This window comes from Macrobrachium rosenbergii, chromosome 48 (assembly GCF_040412425.1).
Source record: "Macrobrachium rosenbergii isolate ZJJX-2024 chromosome 48, ASM4041242v1, whole genome shotgun sequence".
NCBI lineage: Eukaryota > Metazoa > Arthropoda > Malacostraca > Decapoda > Palaemonidae > Macrobrachium > Macrobrachium rosenbergii.
Window position 1 is genome coordinate 41764027 of NC_089788.1, and position 22505 is coordinate 41786531.

A 22505-nucleotide genomic window follows, 5' to 3' on the forward strand; every position below is an offset into this window, starting at 1 on the left:
TATAAAACGGTGAAAAAATTACGACAAGGTGACTCAAGAAATGCTAGGATTTTCAGCGGAGTTCGCGCGCGCGGATGGAAGGAAAAAGTTTTTTCAAAAATTCACCATAAATCGAAATATTGTGCCAGAGACTTTCCGTTTGTTGCAAAATGAAGGTAAATGATTGATTGTTACTAGAATGTAAGAATTTTTGCTTAAAATTGCGTTTTTCGAGCATTTCGGTCGAATCAAAGTTGACCGAAGGTCAAAATTTTGTCAGTTATCGTGATTTAAATGAAAATATTTCAAAACTGTTAAAAGCTAAAAGAATGATTACTTTTTGTTGTATTTTACATGAAATTGCGCACATTTTGATGTATAACACTTTATGTAACGAATAATATAAAACGGCGAAAAAATTACGACAAGGTGACTCAAGAAATGCTAGGATTTTCAGTGGAGTTCGCGCGCGGATGGAAGGAAAAAGTTTTTTCAAAAATTCACCATAAATCGAAATATTGTGCCAGAGACTTTCCGTTTGTTGCAAAATGAAGGTAAAGGATTGATTGTTACTAGAATGTAAGAATTTTGGCTTACGATTGCGTTTTTCGAGCATTTCGGTCGAGTCAAAGTTGACCGAAGGTTAAAATTTTGTCAGTTATCGTGATTTAAATGAAAATATTTCAAAACTGTTAAAAGCTAAAAGAATTATTTATTTTTTGTTGTATTTTACATGAAATTGCGCACATTTTGATGTATAACACTTTATGTAACGAATAATATAAAACGGCGAAAAAATTACGACAAGGTGACTCAAGAAATGCTAGGATTTTCAGCGGAGTTCGCGCGCGCGGATGGAAGGAAAAAGTTTTTTTCAAAAATTCACCATAAATCGAAATATTGTGCCAGAGACTTTCCGTTTGAATAAAAATGAAGGTAAAGGATTGATTGTTACTAGAATGTAAGAATTTTGGCTTACGATTGCGTTTTTCGAGCATTTCGGTCGAGTCAAAGTTGACCGAAGGTTAAAATTTTGTCAGTTATCGTGATTTAAATGTAAAAATTTTTCAAAACTGTTAAAAGCTAAAAGAATGATTTATTTTTTGTTGTATTGTACATGAAATTGCGCACATTTTGATGTATAACACTTTATGTAACGAATAATATAAAACAGCGCGAAAATTACAACAAGGTGACTCAAGAAATGCTCACATTTTCAGTGGATTTCCTGCGCGCGGATGGAAGGAAAAAGTTTTTTTCAAAAATTCACCATAAATCGAAATATTGTGCTAGAGACTTTCCGTTTGTTGCAAAATGAAGGTAAATGATTGATTGTTACTAGAATGTAAGACTTTTGGCTTAAAATTACGTTTTTTGATCATTTCGGTCGAGTCAAAGTTGACCGAAGGTTAAAATTTTGTCAGTTATGATTTATATAAAAATATTTCAAAACTTTTAAAAGCTAAAAGAATGATTTATTTTTTGTTGTATTTTACATGAAATTGCGCACATTTTGATGTATAACACTTTATGTAACGCCTAATATAAAACGGCGCGAAAATTACGACAAGGTGACTCAAGAAATGCTAGGATTTTCAGCGGAGTTATCGCTCGCAGAGGGAAGGAAAAAGTTTTTTCAAAAATTCACCATAAATCGGAATATTGTGCTAGAGACTTCCCGTTTGTTGCAAAATGAAGGTAAATGATTGAATGTTACTAGAATGTAAGAGTTTTGGCTTACAATTGCGTTTTTCGACCATTTCGGTCGAGTCAAAGTTGACCGAAGGTTCAAATTTTGTCACATCGTGATTTATATGAAAATATTTCAAAACTGATAAAAGCTACAACCATGAGTTATTTTTTGTTGTATTTTACATGAAATTGCGCACATTTTGATGTATAACACGTTATGTAACGCATAATATAAAACGGCGCGAAAATTACGACAAGGTGACTCAAGAAATGCTAAGATTTTCAGCGGAGTTCCCGCGCGCGGATGGAAGGAAAAGTTGTTTTTTTAAATTCACCATAAATCGGAATAAATATATATATATATATATATATATATATATATATATATATATATATAGACTTTATATATATATATATTTATTGCAAAATATATGGTATATATATATATATATAAATTATATATACCATATATATTATATTTTATATATATATAATATAGATATATATATATATATATATATATATATATATATATATATATATATATATATATATATATATATATATATATATATATATATATATATATATATATATATATATATATATATATATATATATATATATATATATATATATATATATATATATATATATATATATATATATATATATATATATATATATATATATATATATATATATATATATATATATATATATATATATATATATATAATATATATATATATATATATATATATATATATATATATATATATATATATATATATATATATATATATATATATATATATATATATATATATATATATATATATATATATATATATATATATATATATATATATATATATATATATATATACATACACATACACTATACATACACATATTTTTTTTACTTTGGTGAATACATAACTAAAAGGAATGCAGGTGAAAAACATTTTTTTTTGCATAAAACGAAATAATATACAAAACACCAATAAATACAGATATATAAAAACTTGTAATAAATATAAAACTAAATATAAAATCAATGCAGAATACTCACTCGTAATCCTGACTCTTCGTTCTGTTCTTGTTTTCTCCCTCCTCCATTGAAGAGTCTTGCATTTTTTTCCTCTCGACATGATGAGGCACAGGTGGAGGGAGACGCACGCTCTTACTGCAGATGGGCTGCCCTTCGGTGGTACGCTGCGCCCTCCAGTGTCCCTCGGGTAGGTGCACTCCAATATATGACCGCAGTGTGGTACTTATGGTCACACTCCCCGAACCTGCAAAGTGCTACCTTGCAGGTGCGACATTCATATGGCACACCCGGCACCGTTTCTGCTTACGCCCTTCTAGGAGCTCCAGTGTGTGATCCCCTGCCTGCAGCTGACACGCACGGTCCACTACCCGACGGGACATTGGAATGTGAAGGAGGGCGGCATCATCAGGGGCGGCGTTGGCAGGTCAGCAGCAGGAAGACCAAGGTTGGCCCTCCTGGCGACATCTGCCCTATCCTCTCGGGGCAGATCTGGAGCTCGGGACAGGGGGGGCGGTGTTGGAAGGCCACTCCTCTGGATTAAAGTTTATGAGGGCATTCCCAGCCACCTCGAGAAACTAGATGTGGGACAACCTCCGGGCATCCGAATTGTATCCACAGTAGAGGATGTAGGCATTCTGGAGGGCCAACTGAAGGAGGTATTTGAGGAGCTTCTGTGTCCACCTCCTGGTTCTCCTGGCGAAGGGATAATACTGGATGAGTTGATCAAAGAGATCAACTCCTCCCATGTGCCTATTGTAGTGCCCGATGACAGTAGGCCGTTGGACACGAAACTTCTCATATGTAACTCGGCCCTGCCGACGTGTCTTCTTCCACTGAACGATCTCTTCTTGGATGGGGTCATGACTCGTCGTGATCATGGGCATGAGTCGAATCCCCTTCCAACAGATGACGAAGACATCTCCCTTCCGCCGCCACTCTGTCTCTCCTCTTGCCAGATGTTGTGGCTGGCTAGCGAACCTCTTGAGGACATTCGGGGCCCCACGCACCAACCGATGGGTACCACTGACGTGCACACCTGCTTCATACAGTTCCTGGGCCAGGGATACCAAGTTATAATAATTATCCATAAACAGGTGGTATCCCTGGTTATGGAAACAATCCACAAGACCGAAGACAGTGCCATGCAGCGTGGAGAAGACCCCAGAATACACCAAGAAGTCCACGACGTATCCAGTGTTGGATTCTGTAATAAAAATAACTTCACACCATATTTCTTTGGCTTCTTGGGGTTGTACACTTTTATACTTAGACGCCCTTTCTATGGCATCATCTCCTCATCCAAAGAAAGGTTCTTGGAAGGAACCACGAGAAACTGGCACCGTTCACAAATGTAGCCCAACACTGGGCGGACTAAGATGAGGCGGTCGGGGTTATCCGGGGTATGGCCCTTCGGTTGAAGGCATTGAAATACCTGTCCATCGCCAGGAAACTATCACGGGGCATAATGCCGGGCACATTGGGCGTACTTAAAAAAAATTCTGCCTCCAATATTGCCTGATGTCGGTAGCAGGCATCATTTAAAAAAAAATGTGAAGCCTCAAAAAATGCGCCATGTCTGTGAGGTTGCAGCCCCGCCAGCGGTACGACAACGTCGTCTGCAGTTCCTCACGGCAGTACCGAGCGTAATCCGCCGTCTCTGTAACGAGGTATTCCAGCAATTCCCGCGTCAGGAAGAGCTGAATGAACCCCAGTGCAGTGAGAGGCACAGGGACGATCAGTCCAGGTGCTGCCGTGAATGGGTGCATGTTAGGTGGGGTGGGGTCCTCCAACCACCCCTCATCACTTTCAGACGAACGGCCCTCACCCAAGCTGCCGCGACGTTGCGACCTTCTACGGGCCTGTGCGAGCGCACGCGCGCAGGCACGACTTTGCACTCCCACCCTCCCCACTGGCCCATCTCCCTCACTTTCACCATCACTTTCTGTCTTGTCCCCACCAGCCACAATCAGTGCCTCCTCAGACTCTCCCTCATACGCACTGAAACCACTAAATTCCAGTTTACTTTCCTGCTGTGGCTCCCGTTCGGACATTGGGGTCAAGTACTCGTCATCGCTAACATCAGGCGTGATGTCCTCATCACTAGATGACCAACTGCCATCGAAATGAGGACTTTCCACCTGCTCTCGATCGAGCTCCAACAAGTACTCGTCAATGTCCTTTTGTTGGAGGCCTCCCAAATGCTTATGGATGCACCTCAGGACACCCAGATGCTTCCTAGGGGTCGTAAAAGGCACGGGATGTGGTCCTTGGTAAGTATCAGGTTAGGGAGAAAATTTAACGTAAAAGTTTTGAACTTTAAAGATTTTGCTTCCTTTGTTTTTGGATCTGTAAGAACAAGTTTTCTGTATGAATTTAAAGTTAGTTTTTAAGTTAATTTTAAGAATTTAGTATCAAGGTTAACTTTTGTTTTTGTAAAGTTTAGTTTAAGCCAATAGTGCAGTATTTTGTGCAGTAAATTAGTGCAGTGGTGTTTTGCGACTCTTCCTCCCCGCTAAGTGTTTAAGTGTCGGTGCTGTGTTTAACACTTGTTTTTTTTTATTTCCGGGGAGTGATGTTGAACGACGTGGCTTTTGGCCTTTGGCCGTTTTTGAAGGACAGTTCGGGATGAAGGCGCATGATTCAAAACCTTTCACAAACTAGGCCTGTTTACAGTTTACAGCTTACGCTTGACCCTCCAGCTGCCTGCCTCTGATTTTTTTTGGACGTCGCCCTTTGCCTCCTCCGTGTGCTTTTGGAGGTTTCTTTTCACGGGAGAACAGACGTCTTGGTGAGACTTATCACCTTGCTGATCACGGCTCCATATAATTCCAGTGTGTATGCCTTTTGTCTGGGTAGTGTGTGCGTTTCCTGACGAACCTGGGAGAGTGGAGTTTCCGATGAACCCAGGGAGCATTTAGGAGTACACTGCCCGACGGACCGATACTATTTTCATCTGGCATCTGACTTTGTACCTTGCAAGGGCTTGGTTGTACCTGCGGCTGTGGAGGAGCTGTGTCAGCTCGTTAGGAGGCCAGTAGGGTAATATACGCCAGGTAAGAGTGAATAACTCGATTATTGTGATGTCCCCGTCTTCTGGTGTTAGTTCCTGGCCCTGACCGACTTTGAAAGTAATTTCTGTGTTCCCCCTTCAGGATACGGAATTATGTGAGGTGGTGTATTATTATCGCCAGACTATTACTCCTTTATATATTTTGTTTGGTAGGCTAAGTTATTTGTTTAACTATTATATATATATTATATGTCCCATTTGTGGGGGTTTTGTTGTTGCCCCTTTATGCCGTTATTATTATTATTATTATTATTATTATTATTATTATTATTACTATTTTATTATTATTATTATTATGATTATTATTATTCGTATGTGTCCAGTCTTTGGAGTATTGAAGTCTTTGTAGACCAGTGTATTGCTGTGGCGTATTTTTTGGTTTAATTTATAAAATTTAGGTAGGAGGTTACAGATTTTCCTAGTTGTAATTTCTCTTACTTCTTTCTTTCTGCATTATAAGTAGGTAGTGGTTTTGTTTAATTGTGGGCTATAAAGACTATTGAGTAATTTTGAGATGTTCTTTCTTTTTCTATGTTAGGGTCTAGTTATTAGTTTTAGGAGATATGGTATCATTGCCTAAATATAATTTTTACTATCTGTCCTGTGATCAAAGAGGAAGTCAAAGTGTGTCAGATTGGGTCTTGTCTGTATCTAGCAAAGGAAGTAATTTTTTTTTGTTTTTTTTTTATAAATAAATATTGTTAAATTTTGCTCTGTGTTTCCGTTTCTGCCTTAACTATGTGTTGAGTGGGCTATTACCATCTTTTCCAGTTGGCTATTTTATTTTGCTTAAACCTGGAAGTTATCCATTGCCAGCCAGGGGTAACAAATGTGGCGACCTCGCCAGTATTCTGGAAAGTAGCACATTTGGGACATGGTTGGGTAGTTCAGCGCTGGGGAGTTTTCAGTATTTGTTGTAGGAATACCTTTCTCCCCAGGGTAATCTATCATCATGGATAGTTTTTTTTCTTCACCAGCAGAATTTTTGGGATCTGTGGACTGTATAAGGCAGTTGCCTGTATTGACAAAGGCGTATTTGATCAGTTGTGCTCGTTATCTTAACATTAATATTAAGAATTCAGATACTAGAGGACATATTTTGGAATTGGTTAAACATAGGGTAGATCAAGAATTTGGTGAAGCAGAAAACTTAGTTAGGGAAAGTGAAAGTGAGTATGAGGATACAAATGGTTCTGGTGAAGTAAGTGTTGCAGCAGGAATGACTTTGTTTGATGATCCTCCCGTGCAGTGGAATTTTGTACCTCTTGAGGGTTGACATAAACACAGGGGTTAACAACACTATTAATCCCTTTGTGAACCCGAATAGCGCTGCTGTGGTTGAAATTCCCCCTATAGGGGAGGAGGCTAAGGATGACAAAGAGTTTAGGTTAACTTGTAAGAAACTAGAGGTAATGAGATGTGAGTTCGAAGAGAATGAGAAAGTCAGGAAGCATGAGAAAGAAATGGCGGAGATAAGGTTGGAAATGGCTCGGTTAACTGGAAGTGATAACTTGGTTAGCTCCCCTAATCCTGCATTTCCAGAGAGATTTAATATGAGTGCGGCATTAAAGTTGGTGCCTGTTTTTGACAAGGCAAATGTTCCTGAGTTTTTCAGGGCATTTGAGAGAGTGGCGTCTCGTTTATCTTGGCCCTCCGACATGTGGACCTTGTTGATACAATGCCGTTTAGTAGGCAAGGCTATTAAAGTCTATAATGCTCTAGATGAGGTTGTGGCTAGAGATTATCATAAGGTAAAATCGATAGTGTTAAAGGCTTATGATTTAGTTCCCGAGGCCTACTTGACTTAAATTCAGAAATTCAGTTAAAACATCTGCTGTTTCATTTGTGGAGTTTGCTAATGAATGAAGCAGGAACAATTTGACGATTGGATGAAAAGCTGTCAGATTGTATCCTTGTCTGGTTTAAGAGAGTTAATTCTTATGGAAGAATTCAAAAAAACATGTAGTAAGGAGTTGAGGGTGTACCTCGAGGAGGTTAAGGCTGTAGAGGTGAGTCAGGCCGCTCAGATTGCGGATGAATTCGTGCTGACTCACAAATCTGAGTCAGGGGATGTAAATGTTCGCAACCGTATTAACCCCCCTTTCAGGTACACTTATAATCCCAATTCTTCTTTCAGGAATAATTCTAATAATTCTTCCAGAAATAACTATAATGATAACTCCAATAACAGATATCAGAATGATGTTCGATCTGTTGGTCAGTATAAGACAATGAGTAACAATGAGTCTCGTGGTCCTAGGGTGGATAATGATCCCCTCACTTTTAACAATGGTAATAGGAGGTTTAATAATAATAGGAAGTTTAATAATAATAATAGGAATGCAGGTAATAAGGTATGTTTTTGGTGCAATAAAATCGGACATTTCCAAGCACAGTGTAAATATTGGCAATATCTCCAACGGAACAATAACATTCGAAATCCGGTATCATTCATTAATGATAATTCTGTAGTAGTTCCTGTTCCTAAATATAGAGAGGTGGTGAAAGATGGTCTTGGTAATAGTAGTGCTAGTGCAGTAGATAAACCTGAACCTAATCAAATATGACTGAAATATGACAAGTATATATGGCCCGGCAAGGTAATAACTGATAATGATTCTTGTTGTGTAAGATTTTTAAGGGACACTGGGTCTGCCCGTTCCCTTATATTGAAGAGTTCTCTGAGTAATATGGTGGAACCCTCGAGGAAATTATGTTGTATTGAGTGGTTGCAACACGGTATTGTCTGCTCCCCTGGTGGAGGTCAGGTTGAAATTTCCTGGTTATGACTGTTTGACAGAGTTAGCGGTTGTAGATGTACTGCCTGTACCGGGTATCGATGGTATTTTTGGTAATGACATGCTAGATGCTGAAGGTCACGAAATATTCCCAATACTGTCGGTCCATGCTTACCCAGTGGCAGTGACAACCCGCGCTGCAGCAAGAGCCGCTAATCTGATCCAGGAGGATAATGAAGATGACTTGTTGTTAAATAGTTTAGAAGTAGATGTAGAGCAACCCGGGTCTGTAGATAGTAGTGGTGGTGGTACCTCTTTAAAACCTGATTGGGATAGGTCAGCCTTTATAAATGCACAGAAGCAAGAATTTAACTTTGAATTGGGTGATGATTCGGACTTAACTAAGCCTAAATTTATATTAATTAATAGTTTGTTGTATAGGTTGAGTCGTCCTACTACTGATAATCCGAATCAGACTACCAGAATTGAGCAAATTGTTGTTCCCTCTCATTTTCGTGATTTTGTATTGAATATTGCTCATCAAGATTCTTTTTCAGGTCACTTCGGTGTAGGGAAGACCTTTCAGAAATTAGCTGAAAGTTTTTGGTGGCCTGGTTTTAAAATCCTCTGTGAAGAAATTTGTAAAGGAGTGTGAAATTTGTCAGGTTATGGATAAACCTAACCAACTAATCCCTAAAGCCCCCTTAAACCCTATCCCTGAATTATTTTTTGTTGTTTTCAGAGATAGTGGTGGATTTAGTTGGTCCACTTCCCAAGACCAAGTCAGGTTGTATAAAATATGCTTACGGTAGTAGATAGAGCCTCTAGGTTTCCTGAAGCGTTTCCTTTGCGCGCGGATTACCTCAAGAGTAGTATTTCAAAAAAAACTAATTGATTATTTTTCTAGGTATGGTCTTCCTCGAATAATTCAAACTGATTGTGGTACAAATTTTACCAGTAAAGAATTTCGGAGTAAGTGTGCTGAACTGGCCATTCAGCACATTACTATTTTGTCACCGTATCATCCTGAAAGTCAAGGGGTGGTGCTACAAAAGTTATTTTTTCACCAGACCCTTAAATCAATTTTAAAGAAGCATTGTTACGAGCAAGGGGATGAATGGGATAAGGCACTCCCTTTCGCTCTTTTTGCCCTTCGTAATCATCCAAATGTGTCCACAGGTGTTGTTCCGTTTGAGTTAGTTTTTGGACATAAAATTCGTGGACCATTGAATATTCTTTGTGAAATACTGAGTGGGAGACATAAAGGAAAAAATGAAAATTGTTGATTACATGTATAATTTACAGGCGAAGTTGGGTAATGCTTGGAAGTTCGCCCAAGAAAATCTGAGTTCTTCCCAGGCAGCAATAAAAATATTTTTGATAAGAAAGTTAAAGCACCCTCGTTTGACCCAGGAGAATTGGTGTTGGTTCTCAGTACAGACCCTGATAATTTTTCTGGAACCTAGATATAAGGGGCCTTGGAAGGTTTTGAGAAAATTGTCAGAGGTCAATTATGAAATTGAAGCTCCAGGTACTACAGATATATAAAAAAGTGTAGAATTTTTCATATAAATAGATTGAAGACTTATCATTGTAAAAGTGTGGATCCTCTTGCAATTGTTTATGAACCTGTTGTTACTAATAAGTATTGTTTTACCTCCAGATGATTGTGATGACTTAATGTGTCAGGTACCCTCAGATGCTTTGATGGGCAACATGCAAAACTTAGAGGTGTTACGTGAGGGTTTAAATAATTTGGATCATAATCAAAAGGCAGATGTACTTAATTTAATACATTCATTTCCAGACTTGTTTCAGGACTCCCCAGGTCAAACTCGTTTTCTTAGCCACGATGTCGACGTGGGAAATGCTTCCCCCATCAAACAGAGTCCGTACAGGTTAAACCCCACTAAGAGAGCTATAGCTATAGGGAGGCTGAAATTAAGTACATGCTCGATCACGACCTCATTCAACCTTCGGTAAGTCCATGGAGCTCCCCAATTGTCTTGGTAAAGAAGCCTGATGGGAGTTTCAGGATGTGCATGGACTACCGTGAGGTGAATGCACATACGAAAAATGACTCTTTTCCCTTACCGTGAATTGATGATTGTCTCGATCAGATTGGGTCTGCCCAATTTATCACGAAGTTAGATTTATTAAAAGGGTATTGGCAGGTCCCTTTATCTGGTAGAGCCCGTGAAGTCTCTGCCTTTGTAACACCTTTTGGTCTAACGAGTGCAAGGTAATGCATTTTGGAATGAAAATGGGCTTGTACTTTCCAAAGGTTAATGAATAGAGTTATATGTGGTCTTGAGGGAACTGAAATTTATATTGACGACCTTGTGGTCTATAGTAATGATTGAAAAACTCATGAAATTAGGTTAAAGAAAGTTTTTGAAAGGTTGAGAGCCAGTAGGTTTCGAAACTCCTCATATGTAACTGGCCCTGCCAACGTGTCTTCTTCCGCTGAATGATCTCTTCTTGGATGGGCTCATGACTCGTACATCGGACCCCTTCCAACGATCTCCTTAAAAATCTCCCTTCCAAACTTAGCCAAGTGTGAGTTTGGCAAAGCTAAGGTTGTTTTTGGGGCATGAGGTCGGTTTAGGGCAGGTGGCTCCCAAACAGGCAAATCTTGAAGCGATCATGAATTTGAAAAGTCCTGGAAATGTCCGTGAGGTAAGGCGGGTCTTGGGTATGACGGGATATTACGGCAGGTTTATAAAAAATTTTTCAGATCTTGCTCAACCTCTGACTCAATTATTAGAAAAAGGTCGTAACCTTTTTGTGGACTTCCCAGTGTGAGGAAGCGTTTAATAATTATGAAAACAGTCCTGATGTCGAATCCCATTTTGTCCTCCCCAAACTTTCAAGAACCTTTTATTGTAGCAGTGTAGATGCTAGTGATAAAGGTATAGGTGGTGTATTGTTTCTTTGGGTACTGATGGGGAAGTACATCCTTATCTTATTTTAGTAAAAACTCATACCCTCTGAAAAGAGGTATTCTACCATAGAAAAAGAAGCTCTCGCATTGGTTCGATCTCTAGTACATTTTAAGCCTTATGTGACTAATTTTACCTTTCCCATACAGATTTGGACGGACCATAACCCATTAGTATTTATTGAGAGGATGAAGGGGGCTAACCAAAGAATATTGCGTTGGGCACTTCAGTTACAAGAGTTCAATCTGAACATCCAACATGTGAAAGGTTCCGAGAATAGGATCCCTGATGCTCTTTCAAGGGCTTGAATTAGTCTGGGTTTTTGTTGGACATGTTCTTCCTAGTATTCATTATTTTTATGCTATGAATACCAGAGGTTCCCGAGTCTAGCCCAGAGCTGAACTGGTTTCAGTGTATTTGGTTTGTATTTTGTGAGTCCAGGTGCTGTCCTTTCCAGCATGCATTATTTTTATGTTATGGATGCTGGAAGTTACCAGACCACCCTTCATCAGAGCTCGCCTTAACATTAGAGGACTATCCCCTCATGATGAGTTGGCTTATTTGGTATTTCTAATCTCATGTCTCTTGTATGGACTCATATCTCTTCATGGTATAATAATTTGAGAATTTTTGTTTACTAATTTATAAACCACTAATATTTTTGATAATTGAATTATTTTCAGCTTGTTTAGGTTTGACTTACATTGGGGGCAACTTAATTTTTTTTTTTCAGGGTGTACAAGAGTTGGAATGATGAGTTTAGCCATCAAAAGTTTAGATTTATCATTGCTCCAAAATTTTTTTTTTTTTGTCAGTTCATGCTTTGTTGGTAGATTAAGGTATATGTTATTGTTTAACTTTATTGTTTAGACATTGTTGCTGTGTTCTTATCATTTGTTTAAAAACGAAGGTTATATTTTTTTCCAGAAAGTTATTTTTAAGATTTTATTTATATGCTGGTTTTCTCTAGTATGTTTGGACCCTACCAGCATCCTTATAAAAAAACTTTTTTTTTTTTTTTACCGGGAGGCAAGGTATCAGGTTAGGGAGAAAATTTAATGCTTTAAAAAGTTTTGAACTTTAAAGATTTTGATTTTCAAGATTTGTTTTTGGATCTGTAAGAACAAGTTTTCTGTATGAATTTAAAGTTAGTTTTTAAGTTAATTTTAAGGATTTAGTATCAAGGTTAACTTTTGTTTTTGTAAAGTTTATCTTTATGCCAAAATCTGCCAATAGTTTGTGCAGTATTTTGTGCAGTAAATTAGTGCAGTGGTGTTCATACTCTTCCTCCCCGCCAGTGTTTGAGAATGTCAGGTGCTGTGTTTAACACTTGTTTTTATTTGGGAGTGAAATTGAACTTGTGATTTTTGGCCTTTTAATCATTATTTTGAAGAACAGTTCGGGACTGTTTACAGCTTATGAATGACCCTCCAGCTGCCTGCTTCTGATTTTTTTTGTTACGTCGCCCTTTGCCTCCTTGTGCTTTGCAGGTTTCATTTTCCATTATTGTGGAGAATTTCATGTCTTTTGAGAGTTTTCACATTTTGATTCTTTCCATATAATGTCCTGTGGACTTGTGGGAATAATGCCATTTTGTCTGGGTAGTGTGTGCGTTTCCTGACGAACCCGGGAGAGTGGAGTTTGATGAAGAGGGAGCCTTTTGCAAGTCACACTGCCCGACGGACCGTCTTCATCTGGCATCTGACTTTTTGTTTTTTGCAAGGGCTTGGTTGTATTTGGGCTGTGGAGGATTTTGTGTCAGCTCAGGTTAGGAGGCCAGTAAGGGTGGCTTACTTTAGTCAGAGTGAATAATTTAGAGTTTTGTGATGTCCCCGATCTTCATTTATTAGTTCATTTTAATCGTTTTGCTTTGATTTTTGTTCATTTCTTGTCAGGTTATTTGAATAATAAACCTATTTTTGAGGTGGTGTGTTTCTTTAAATAGTCCATTTAATTATTTTGTTTGAGAATGAGTTATTTGTTTAACTATTAGATATATATTATATGTCCCATTTGTGGGGTTTTGTTGAGAGCCTTTATCGAGGGAAATTATTATTAGTGATTATTATTATTATTATTATTATTATTATTATTATTATTATTATTATTATTCGTATGTGTCCAGTCTTTGGAGTATTGAAGTCTTTGTAGACCAGTGTATTCCTGTAACGTATTTCGTTGGTTTAGTTTATAAAATTTACGTTAGGACATTCTGCAATTTTCCTAGTTGTAATTTCTCAAACACTTTCTTTCTGCATTAAACATGGAGTGGTTTTGTTTAATTGCTCCGGCTATAAAGACTGATTGCTTTGTAGTTTTGAAGATGTTCTTTCTTTTTCTATGTTAGGGTCTAGTTAAGTTTTAGGAGCATGATGGTACTCAGCATCCCATAAATATAATTTAAAACTATCTGTCCTGTGAAACAAAGGAATAATTATTTTTTTGTTTTTTTATAAAAAATATTGTTAAATTTTGCTATGTGTTTCCGTTTCAGACAATTTAAGTCGATGTATGGTACGTCCAGTCGGCGTTTAAGGGTTATTTTTACCAAGTTATGCATGTTTTTTCCAACAATTTATTTTATTTTATTTTGTAAAATTATAATTACAGCTCGTACAATATCATAACAGATAAGAAATAAAATCTGTAATAAATTCTGAGTATATTTTTGTAAAATATTTATGAGATTTACTGAGTTGGGGAGATGCAGTAACTTTTCGTGAGATATACATGTTTTCTCTAATATTTCTTTGCGCTTTTAGCAAAATTACAATTATAACTGACAGACTATCATAAAAGATAAAAACTAAAACCAACAGCAATTGCTGGGTATATTTATGCACAAATAAATAAAAAGATGTCCTGGAGCTGAGAGGCATACTGATGATGTCTCTCCTGTGCTCAGGTAATGAGTTGCCATAAGTAATTTATGGACCATTGAAGTGCTATGAACATTTTTTCCGCTAAATTCATTTAAACAGTATGGTGCGTAATATTAATACTCATATGAGGATTACTGTCCATAACCCAAAACCTATTATAGATACTCATATCCATTAAGGGTTAATGGCACCAATAAACAGTTTATTGGTGCTTATGACATCGTAAATGCCATTTATTACCATAATCATCGGCAACTTTCAGTTAGTGGTGCTCAGCTGGAAACAGACACCCCGCTGCTAACTGGGACTGCCTATATAGCCAATTTGGCCTGATGCACATCTGCTGTGGACTTAAGGACGGTACCAGACATTATGTATGCTGCCCAGCCAGAAAAGCCTCTCTTCACAGGAGCTACTTGACAGTCTCCAGCTGTGACGTATGAGCAACTTCAAGGACTGGCGGTTCCTTTGAAGATGGGGCTGTTAAAGCAGCATTGGCAGTGGGAATATACTCAAGCACCTTGATGAGAAGGTCAAGCAGATCAAGATACACTCAGCTTGTGACCAACATGGAGCCACAAAAGCCATCCTGAGAAAGCATGATCACTGGCATGGCTGATTATAGAATGGATATGGACAAACCATAGAAATTCATATACACATCAAGGTTGTTCCATGAGTGCTGCCAGTTGTCCTCCAGTGTATCACATAGGTCAGGACAGGAAACCAGTACTTCAAAACCCTTCTGTTTAACACGGTGGGCAAACAGGCTGACCACTAAAACACAACCTTAAAGTTAGTGACTGATTTAAGGTTCTATGGTATCATGACATAAAAGGTCACTGAGACCAATGTCACTTGTTAAAATAAATTTAAAACCAGAGATAATTAATAAAACGACATGAAATAACATTCTGCAGATCAGCAACTGAGTTAATGAGGCACCTAAACCTGACATACCTCAGATTAGCAGATTTCGTCTCTTACTGGCCATGCCCAAGTTCAGTAAAAGTGAAAATATTTTGTACTTACTGGAATTATCCAGTAAGTATGCTAGGGTTACTGAATGGTGTACCAAATGCATCAAAGGGGACAACTTCTCTTACTTTCTGGAATTACCAGCTAAGTATACCCAAGATATCGGATGGTGAATGAATACAAGCGACCAACACTTTCATGCTTGAACCTATGAGTGTGGGTCATATGTTTCCAGGGTAAGTGGTCTATCATTCCCTACTATTATATGCTTGTTATTCATTTTTTAGTCTGAGCATGTCTGTACATAAATATGCACCACTTTAGGAAACAATGAATACTGTTGCTCTCTCTCTCTCTCTCAGTATTTTTACTGACATTTACTTAATGCATTACAGTACTCTATTGTACTTACTACAGAACAGTCATGTAATGCTATACAAATTTTTTAGGATGTATAAGTAACTACAGAGTACACACATATAAGCACATTTGGATAAACTACTTTCACAATGGAATGAGTAAAATAATAGGTTTGACTTTATCTGTATAAGCATGGTGAAGTTGTTGTACAAGGTCAGTTTTAATGAACTGATACACAAGGGTGTTTCCAAGATGCTAAAGTGTCCCACTGTACCACTGACTACAGAATCTGAGCAAGCGATGCAGCAAAACATGATGAATTCAGCAAGGAAGAAGCAGAAGCTTACAAAGTGTTGAACATGTATTTAAGGTGTCCTCATACAATTTTAGGATGCCATCAACTTCCTGACAGCTATGCAATGAGAGATATTGAACTAGAAGAAATGACATTCAGAAAAAAAGACTATTTTATCATTCTTCAAACCTCTTCCAACTTGCTATCTTTCCTTCCAAACTTCCTCCTCAACTTCATATCTTGGATGTCCTTGACATCTGATATCTGCAAACAGAGTTTCTTCATCATTTCCTAAGCACCTGCCATCATCCAGAGAGACTGGGTCTCCCACACCCTCTGCCCATTCTGCATCATCTAATAACACTCCTCCCCATATCTCGTCACCCAATTTTGCTTCGACTGGACACTGATCACAGTGAATACCAGAGTTTTATTTTCTAAGTATTACTAATCAACTTTTCATAGATTTTTATGTTTTGCTTTATATTCTATGCACATGATGGGTATTTATTGTTATTTGAGGCCATAAATGTTGAAGATATAATTTTTAAATGCTTGAAACAAACCAGTAATTCTATTTACCGCATATGACTGGTCATGGTGGGACACAATCCATTCACACAAGCATGCCTGTCTGTACAATATAAAAATCATATTGATCATATTGCATGTAATGAATAAGTATTCCTGATTCATAATTAGTGAAAGAAAAGGTCTACAGAAAACTGAGAAACAACTGACTATCAAGAAGTTTCAAAACTGATTCTAAAAAGGAAAAATGTAATCTAGTAGGTAGAAAAAGGACCTTCCTGATGGGGAGGCCTAATGCAGTGACAATTACTACATCACTGGTTTAAGAAGGTAGGTTCAAAAGTCATTTCATATACTGTTACTTGGCTTTAAGGCTCATATAAAATAAGAAATTTATTTGTTGTATGGACACATTATGAACATTACAGATGTAAATAGCATACCTGTCTGGGTTTGGATCCTCCCAGGATGAAGTACACTGGAGCTAAGAGTCGAGTCTGGGAGAGCAAAGATTTGGCTTCATCATAAGTGTTAGCATTTTCCATAACTTCTCGAGTCAAGAATGCAACCCATCTGAATATAAAATAGACATTTTAGACACTAAATTTTATAACCAGAAGTTGCATGGCTGTAACAGGAACTTGAAATTTTGATCTTGGAATGTAAATGCAATAACCACTAATCTTAGGGCAATTTAAGGGAATGATTTTGTCAAAAGTTGATGGCAGTAAATACAATAGTTCACACTGAAAGAAAGTTACAGTTGGAAAACGGGCAAACTTTGATTACTCAGCTCTTCCTCAAATGAATTAGGAATAACAACAACTGGTAGTAATCCTTCAATTATCCGGATCTTCATCATCCAGAACTCGACATTATCCTACACAACCAGACCAGGGACCAAGGCCCAGATATTATATATATATATATATATATATATATATATATATATATATATATATATATATATATATATATATATATATATGTATATATATATATATATATATATATATATATATATATATATATATATATATATATATATATATATATATATATATATATATATATATATATATATATATATATATGTATGTATGTATGTATGTATGTATGTATATATGTACATACACATACACACACACATATATATATATATATATACACATATACAGGCAGTCCCCGGTTATCAGCAGGGTTCCATTTCTGAGGGTGTGATGATAACTGAAAATCGCTGCTAACCGAAAATCAGCGATTTCGGTGCTTTTTCGGCTATTTTCGGGGGTTATCAGCGCCAAAAAGGGCCGATTTTCGGTTATTGGCGCCTCTGTTAGGTATGTATCGGCGCCAATACCCAATTATCGGCGCCGATAAGCGGAAATTGGCGATTTTCGGCACCGAAAATTGTCGATTTTCGTCGCTAGACAAGCCCCATAAAACCGAATCGCTGTTAACCGAGCCTGCTGTTAACCAGGGACTGCCTGTATATATATATATATATATGTATGTATGTATATATACACATACATATATATATATATATATATATATATATATATATATATATATATATATATATATATATACATATACAGTAGAACCTCGGTCCTCGACGCTAATTGTTCCAGAAGAAGTGTCGAGATTCGATTTTGTCGAATTCTGAGTTAATTTCTCCCATAAGAAATAACTGAAAATGGATTAATTCATTCCTGACCACCAGTCATTACCCCAACCTTGCCTTTTTATACAAAACTTTACACAAATTACAAATAAATAAGTTCAGAGTTGAATAACTTACCGTATCAGAAGCACTTTTTACATTTTTAAATGCATACTGTATAAAAAAAAATTGGCCTATGACCAATGCGGCCGTATTAACGATGATAGACCGAGCGCCATAGGCTAGGCTAGGTAGCCTATAGGCACTACCAGAATGTACTGCAACAGGTACACATGAAAACTGTTGTTAATAATGATAACATTGAAAAACAAGCCAGATTATCACATTAAATTAATAATACAGTATTTATAAGCCGAATTACTGTATGTCTGTTATCATAAAATTAAGAAAAATTTCCTAAATTATGTCGGAACTCGGCAGCTTGTGGCAGATATAAACAAACCACAGCGTCGCCCTGGTGGTGTATCGCGGTACTAATTACATAAACATTCAGTATTTATGATACATTTCATACAGAGTCTACTGGAATTGTGTACAAAATCACTGTAAAACATCTTTCAGTAAATATTTACTGAAAGCTGCCGAGTTCTGACGTAATTTAGGAAATTTTTCTTAATTTTATGATAACAGACATACAGTAATTCGGCTTATAAATACTGTAACAGTAATTCGGCTTATAAAGACTGTATTATTAATTTAATGTGATAATCTGGCTTGTTTTTCAACAGCAGCAGCAGCATGTGTGGGATTTAAATGCTTTTAAATAAGCATGGGAAGAATGCCACCAACAATGCCAACTAGCGGCAGCTGCCCGAAACTCATTTTTCTACAAGCATCATTTGAATTCATCGGGTCGGATTCCGGTTTGTTGTTTGAGCTCCGACGCAAAATTTACTCAACATTTCGTGTTGAAATCCGATTATGTCGAGTTCTAGTACAGTTGAGGACCGGGGTTCTACTGTATATATATATATATATATATATATAATATATATATATATATATATATATATATATATATATATATATATATATATATATATATATATATATATATATATATATATATATATATATAGAGAGAGAGAGAGAGAGAGAGAGAGAGAGAGAGAGAGAGAGAGAGAGAGAGAGAGAGAGAGAGAGAGAGAGAGAGAGCGTATGAGCTGTGAAGATTGCAGAAGTACCTCAGAGGTGCTACAGTTAGAAACTCGCTTGTTAAATTGCATATAGTTAACAGCTATTATATAACAGCCATTTACTTATGGTAGTTAACTGTATAATTTCTTTAAGGAACAGTACTTGGCTTTTATTAAGTTAGCCTTAGTCACATCCTGGGTGGAACGGAAATGTTTTGTGAAGATTCATTTTACTGACAATTTCCTAAATAGCATGAGCTGTGATCTACAAACATTTACAAAAATAATTTCCTAAATAGCAGGAGCTGTGATCTACAAACATTCATGAAAATAATTTCCTATACAGCAGGAGCTGTGATCTACAAACATTTACGAAAATAGTCTGGACGATCTGTAACAGCTGAAGGTAAAGCAAAGAAAATGTAACGCAACAAGTGCTTTGTCAATTCATCCGGCTTACTGAGTGATTGTATATAAAATACGAAATGAGGTCTTACAAATATTTGTATAAGTTGTTAATTTATGTAAATATCTATTCTCAGGGTTGTGTTCTTGGGTTGAATAAAAGCATATGGGAAAGAGTGTTAATTGTCCTCATACACAACATTTGGTAGCAGAGACTGAAAACACCACGGATGCGCTAGAAGAACACAACCTGGAGGGCCCAGCAGGAGTGGAAGATTCACTATTCAGAAGATCGTAAATAGCATGGACATCATCCGAAGAGCCCAAAAGAATTGGGAAGTTTGTAACTAACTGACTGGAAGGTAGGCCTCTTTGGTACTATTCTGGTGAACTTTGACTGCAACGGGAAAAATTAGTGTGAAAAATTATTGGTATTGGTTGGATTTAAGTGAAAAGGAGTTGCGGGATGACAAAAGTCTTGAAGGGCTGAGTTATGTGACAGGGAAGAAGAACGATAGGCCAGAGTTTCAGTTCAATGGCAATTTAGGGAGAGGGTTAAAGAAAGGTACAATTTGAGCTGAGGTACATAGAGAAGATTTGCACTGTAGACTTTCTGATGCAGGGGGATACAGCAGATATGACTAAAACATCTCGTGTAAAAGCAAATAACATCAGTTCTTATTGCAAAGAATTAATAAGATAGAAGAGAAGGTCATAGATAACCAGCGGGAAATAGAGTGTTTACAGATTATACAATAGTATGCAGGAAGAAAAGGTTATGGTAATAGGTCGGATAAGTGAACTGATTACGGTTTTAAAACATAACCAAGATAAGTTGTGTAGACGTTGAAAAAACAGGAATATAGACTGGATTGTTATTAAGATTGTAGGCAGGAAGAATGGGAAAGTGGCTGAATCACTTGATGAAGAAAAAGTCACCGAAGCATTGCATGATGTTGATTCCACTTTGAAGGAAAAATTTTGGGTGTTGGAAGATGTTGAGAGATTACGGAATCAGTATGAGAAGATTAAGAATAAAGAATGTAGGTTATCCGAAAGGAATGGTAATATTAATGAGGGACATGAGATTCGTGTCCAAATTTTTCGTGAGGTTCCTAAACTGAGCATATTATCAGGTCAGAATTGCAACAGACATACAATAAAGAATTGGGTAAAGAGGGCAAGATACTGTGCTGAACAGTTAGGTCTGAAAGGTGAAAAGGCAGTACTGTTTGCAATGGATAATTCAGCTGAACCTGCTTTAAAGAGAATTCAAATGTCAAAACCGTGTGGCCTCGTTGAACTGAAGAGGAAGTTAATAGACGTCTATGCCCATGAACCCGATGAATTTGAAAAGCGTAGGGAATTGTGGAGCGCTAAGCAGGGGACAGATGAAGATGTATGGGAATTTGCTGATAGGATAAATGAATTAGATGAAAATCTGAAGAAAGATAAAATGCACGCAGGTGAAAGCGATAAAAGTAAGTGTGCAATTTTTGCTAGAGGACTAAGAGATCGCATAGTTGGCTGCGAATTAGAACAAAGAATGGATGAAGGAAGAATTCTCGACCTAGAAGCTGTGAGGTTTGCACGAAATCGGTTGAAATTAAATTTAGGGAAGTTGAATGAGGAACCGTTGTATAAGAAAAATTTGAGCAATAGGAATAAAGTTTTTCAGAATACAGTACCTTTAAGGGAAAATTCTGGAAATGTGGGAAATTGGGGCAGACATCTCAGAATTGTAGAATTAGCAACCAGTATGATTATAAAGGAACTATCAAGTTAGGTAAAGGTGGTAATACAAGTAACGTTGGTGGAGCTGACAGGGATGAAGGTCGAATTTTTGGCAGTTCTGTTTTACATCAACGGGAAGAAGTAACAATGTCGAATGTATGTTGGCTCTGTGGGAAAGTTGGTCATACAGTATTGATAAACATATTGATAAACAAAGTAATGTCTCACAAATTAAATGGAGAGGTGAGACTTTAAAACTAGAAGTACAGATACTGGGAAAAAGTGTTGTTGGGCTTGTTGATTCGGGTGCAAATTCCAGTCTGCTGTCAAGAAATTGGTTTGAAAAACATCTCACACAACTGGTCGAGTTACGGAAAGGTGTCGCAACTATATTCCATACGAAAGGAAATGAAATAGGTATTGTAGGGCACGTTGTTACTGACGTTTGCCTAAATGGATTAGTGATTAAAAACTGCTAGGTGTTTTATAGAAAGGAATCTGAAGACGGAATTTCGGGATTGGAAAAACAACTAAACAAGACTGTTTGTTAGGTATGAATGTTCTAACAACTGTCTCTGAGAAATGGGGTGTGAATAAAGTTTTGAGTTCAGAATGCAAGCAAACTGGTGAGTTTAGTGAAATGGAGAGCAGTTTGGATTGCTGTATGCGAATGGTTGAGCATAATTTAAGGTTATGATCATCACAGGATTTAGGATATGCTGTATGTTTCGACCAATAGTATAGGATGGTGTCAAAAATTAGTAAGAAAATGGTCAACATTTTTGTAGAGAAACTAAAGAATGTACCTAAAGAATATACAGCGATAGAAGACATTGGGACTGAAGAAATAAATGGGTTACAGCCAAGAGTGAAGGTGAAACCAAGGATTTACTGTTTGTGATTGGGGTGTACGGCACATAAGTGTCTCTAACTGGTTACACACTGATACAGTCATTGAAAAACTATCAAAAATAGCAAAAGTGGATTTAGCTGTAGTAGAGAACGAAAAATTCAGAAATTTTTCA

At 37.0% G+C, this 22505-nt stretch overlaps 1 protein-coding gene across 2 annotated transcripts in view; it reads right to left on the bottom strand.

The window, feature by feature from the left end:
• LOC136831361 (acid ceramidase-like) overlaps positions 1–22505 on the bottom strand; it is a 265053-nt gene that overhangs the window by 61397 nt on the left and 181151 nt on the right. For both annotated transcript variants that reach the window (XM_067091683.1, XM_067091684.1), the window contains one exon: positions 16965–17094. In XM_067091683.1, the coding sequence (XP_066947784.1) occupies positions 16965–17094 (130 nt within the window). The remainder of the gene's footprint in view (positions 1–16964; positions 17095–22505) is intronic.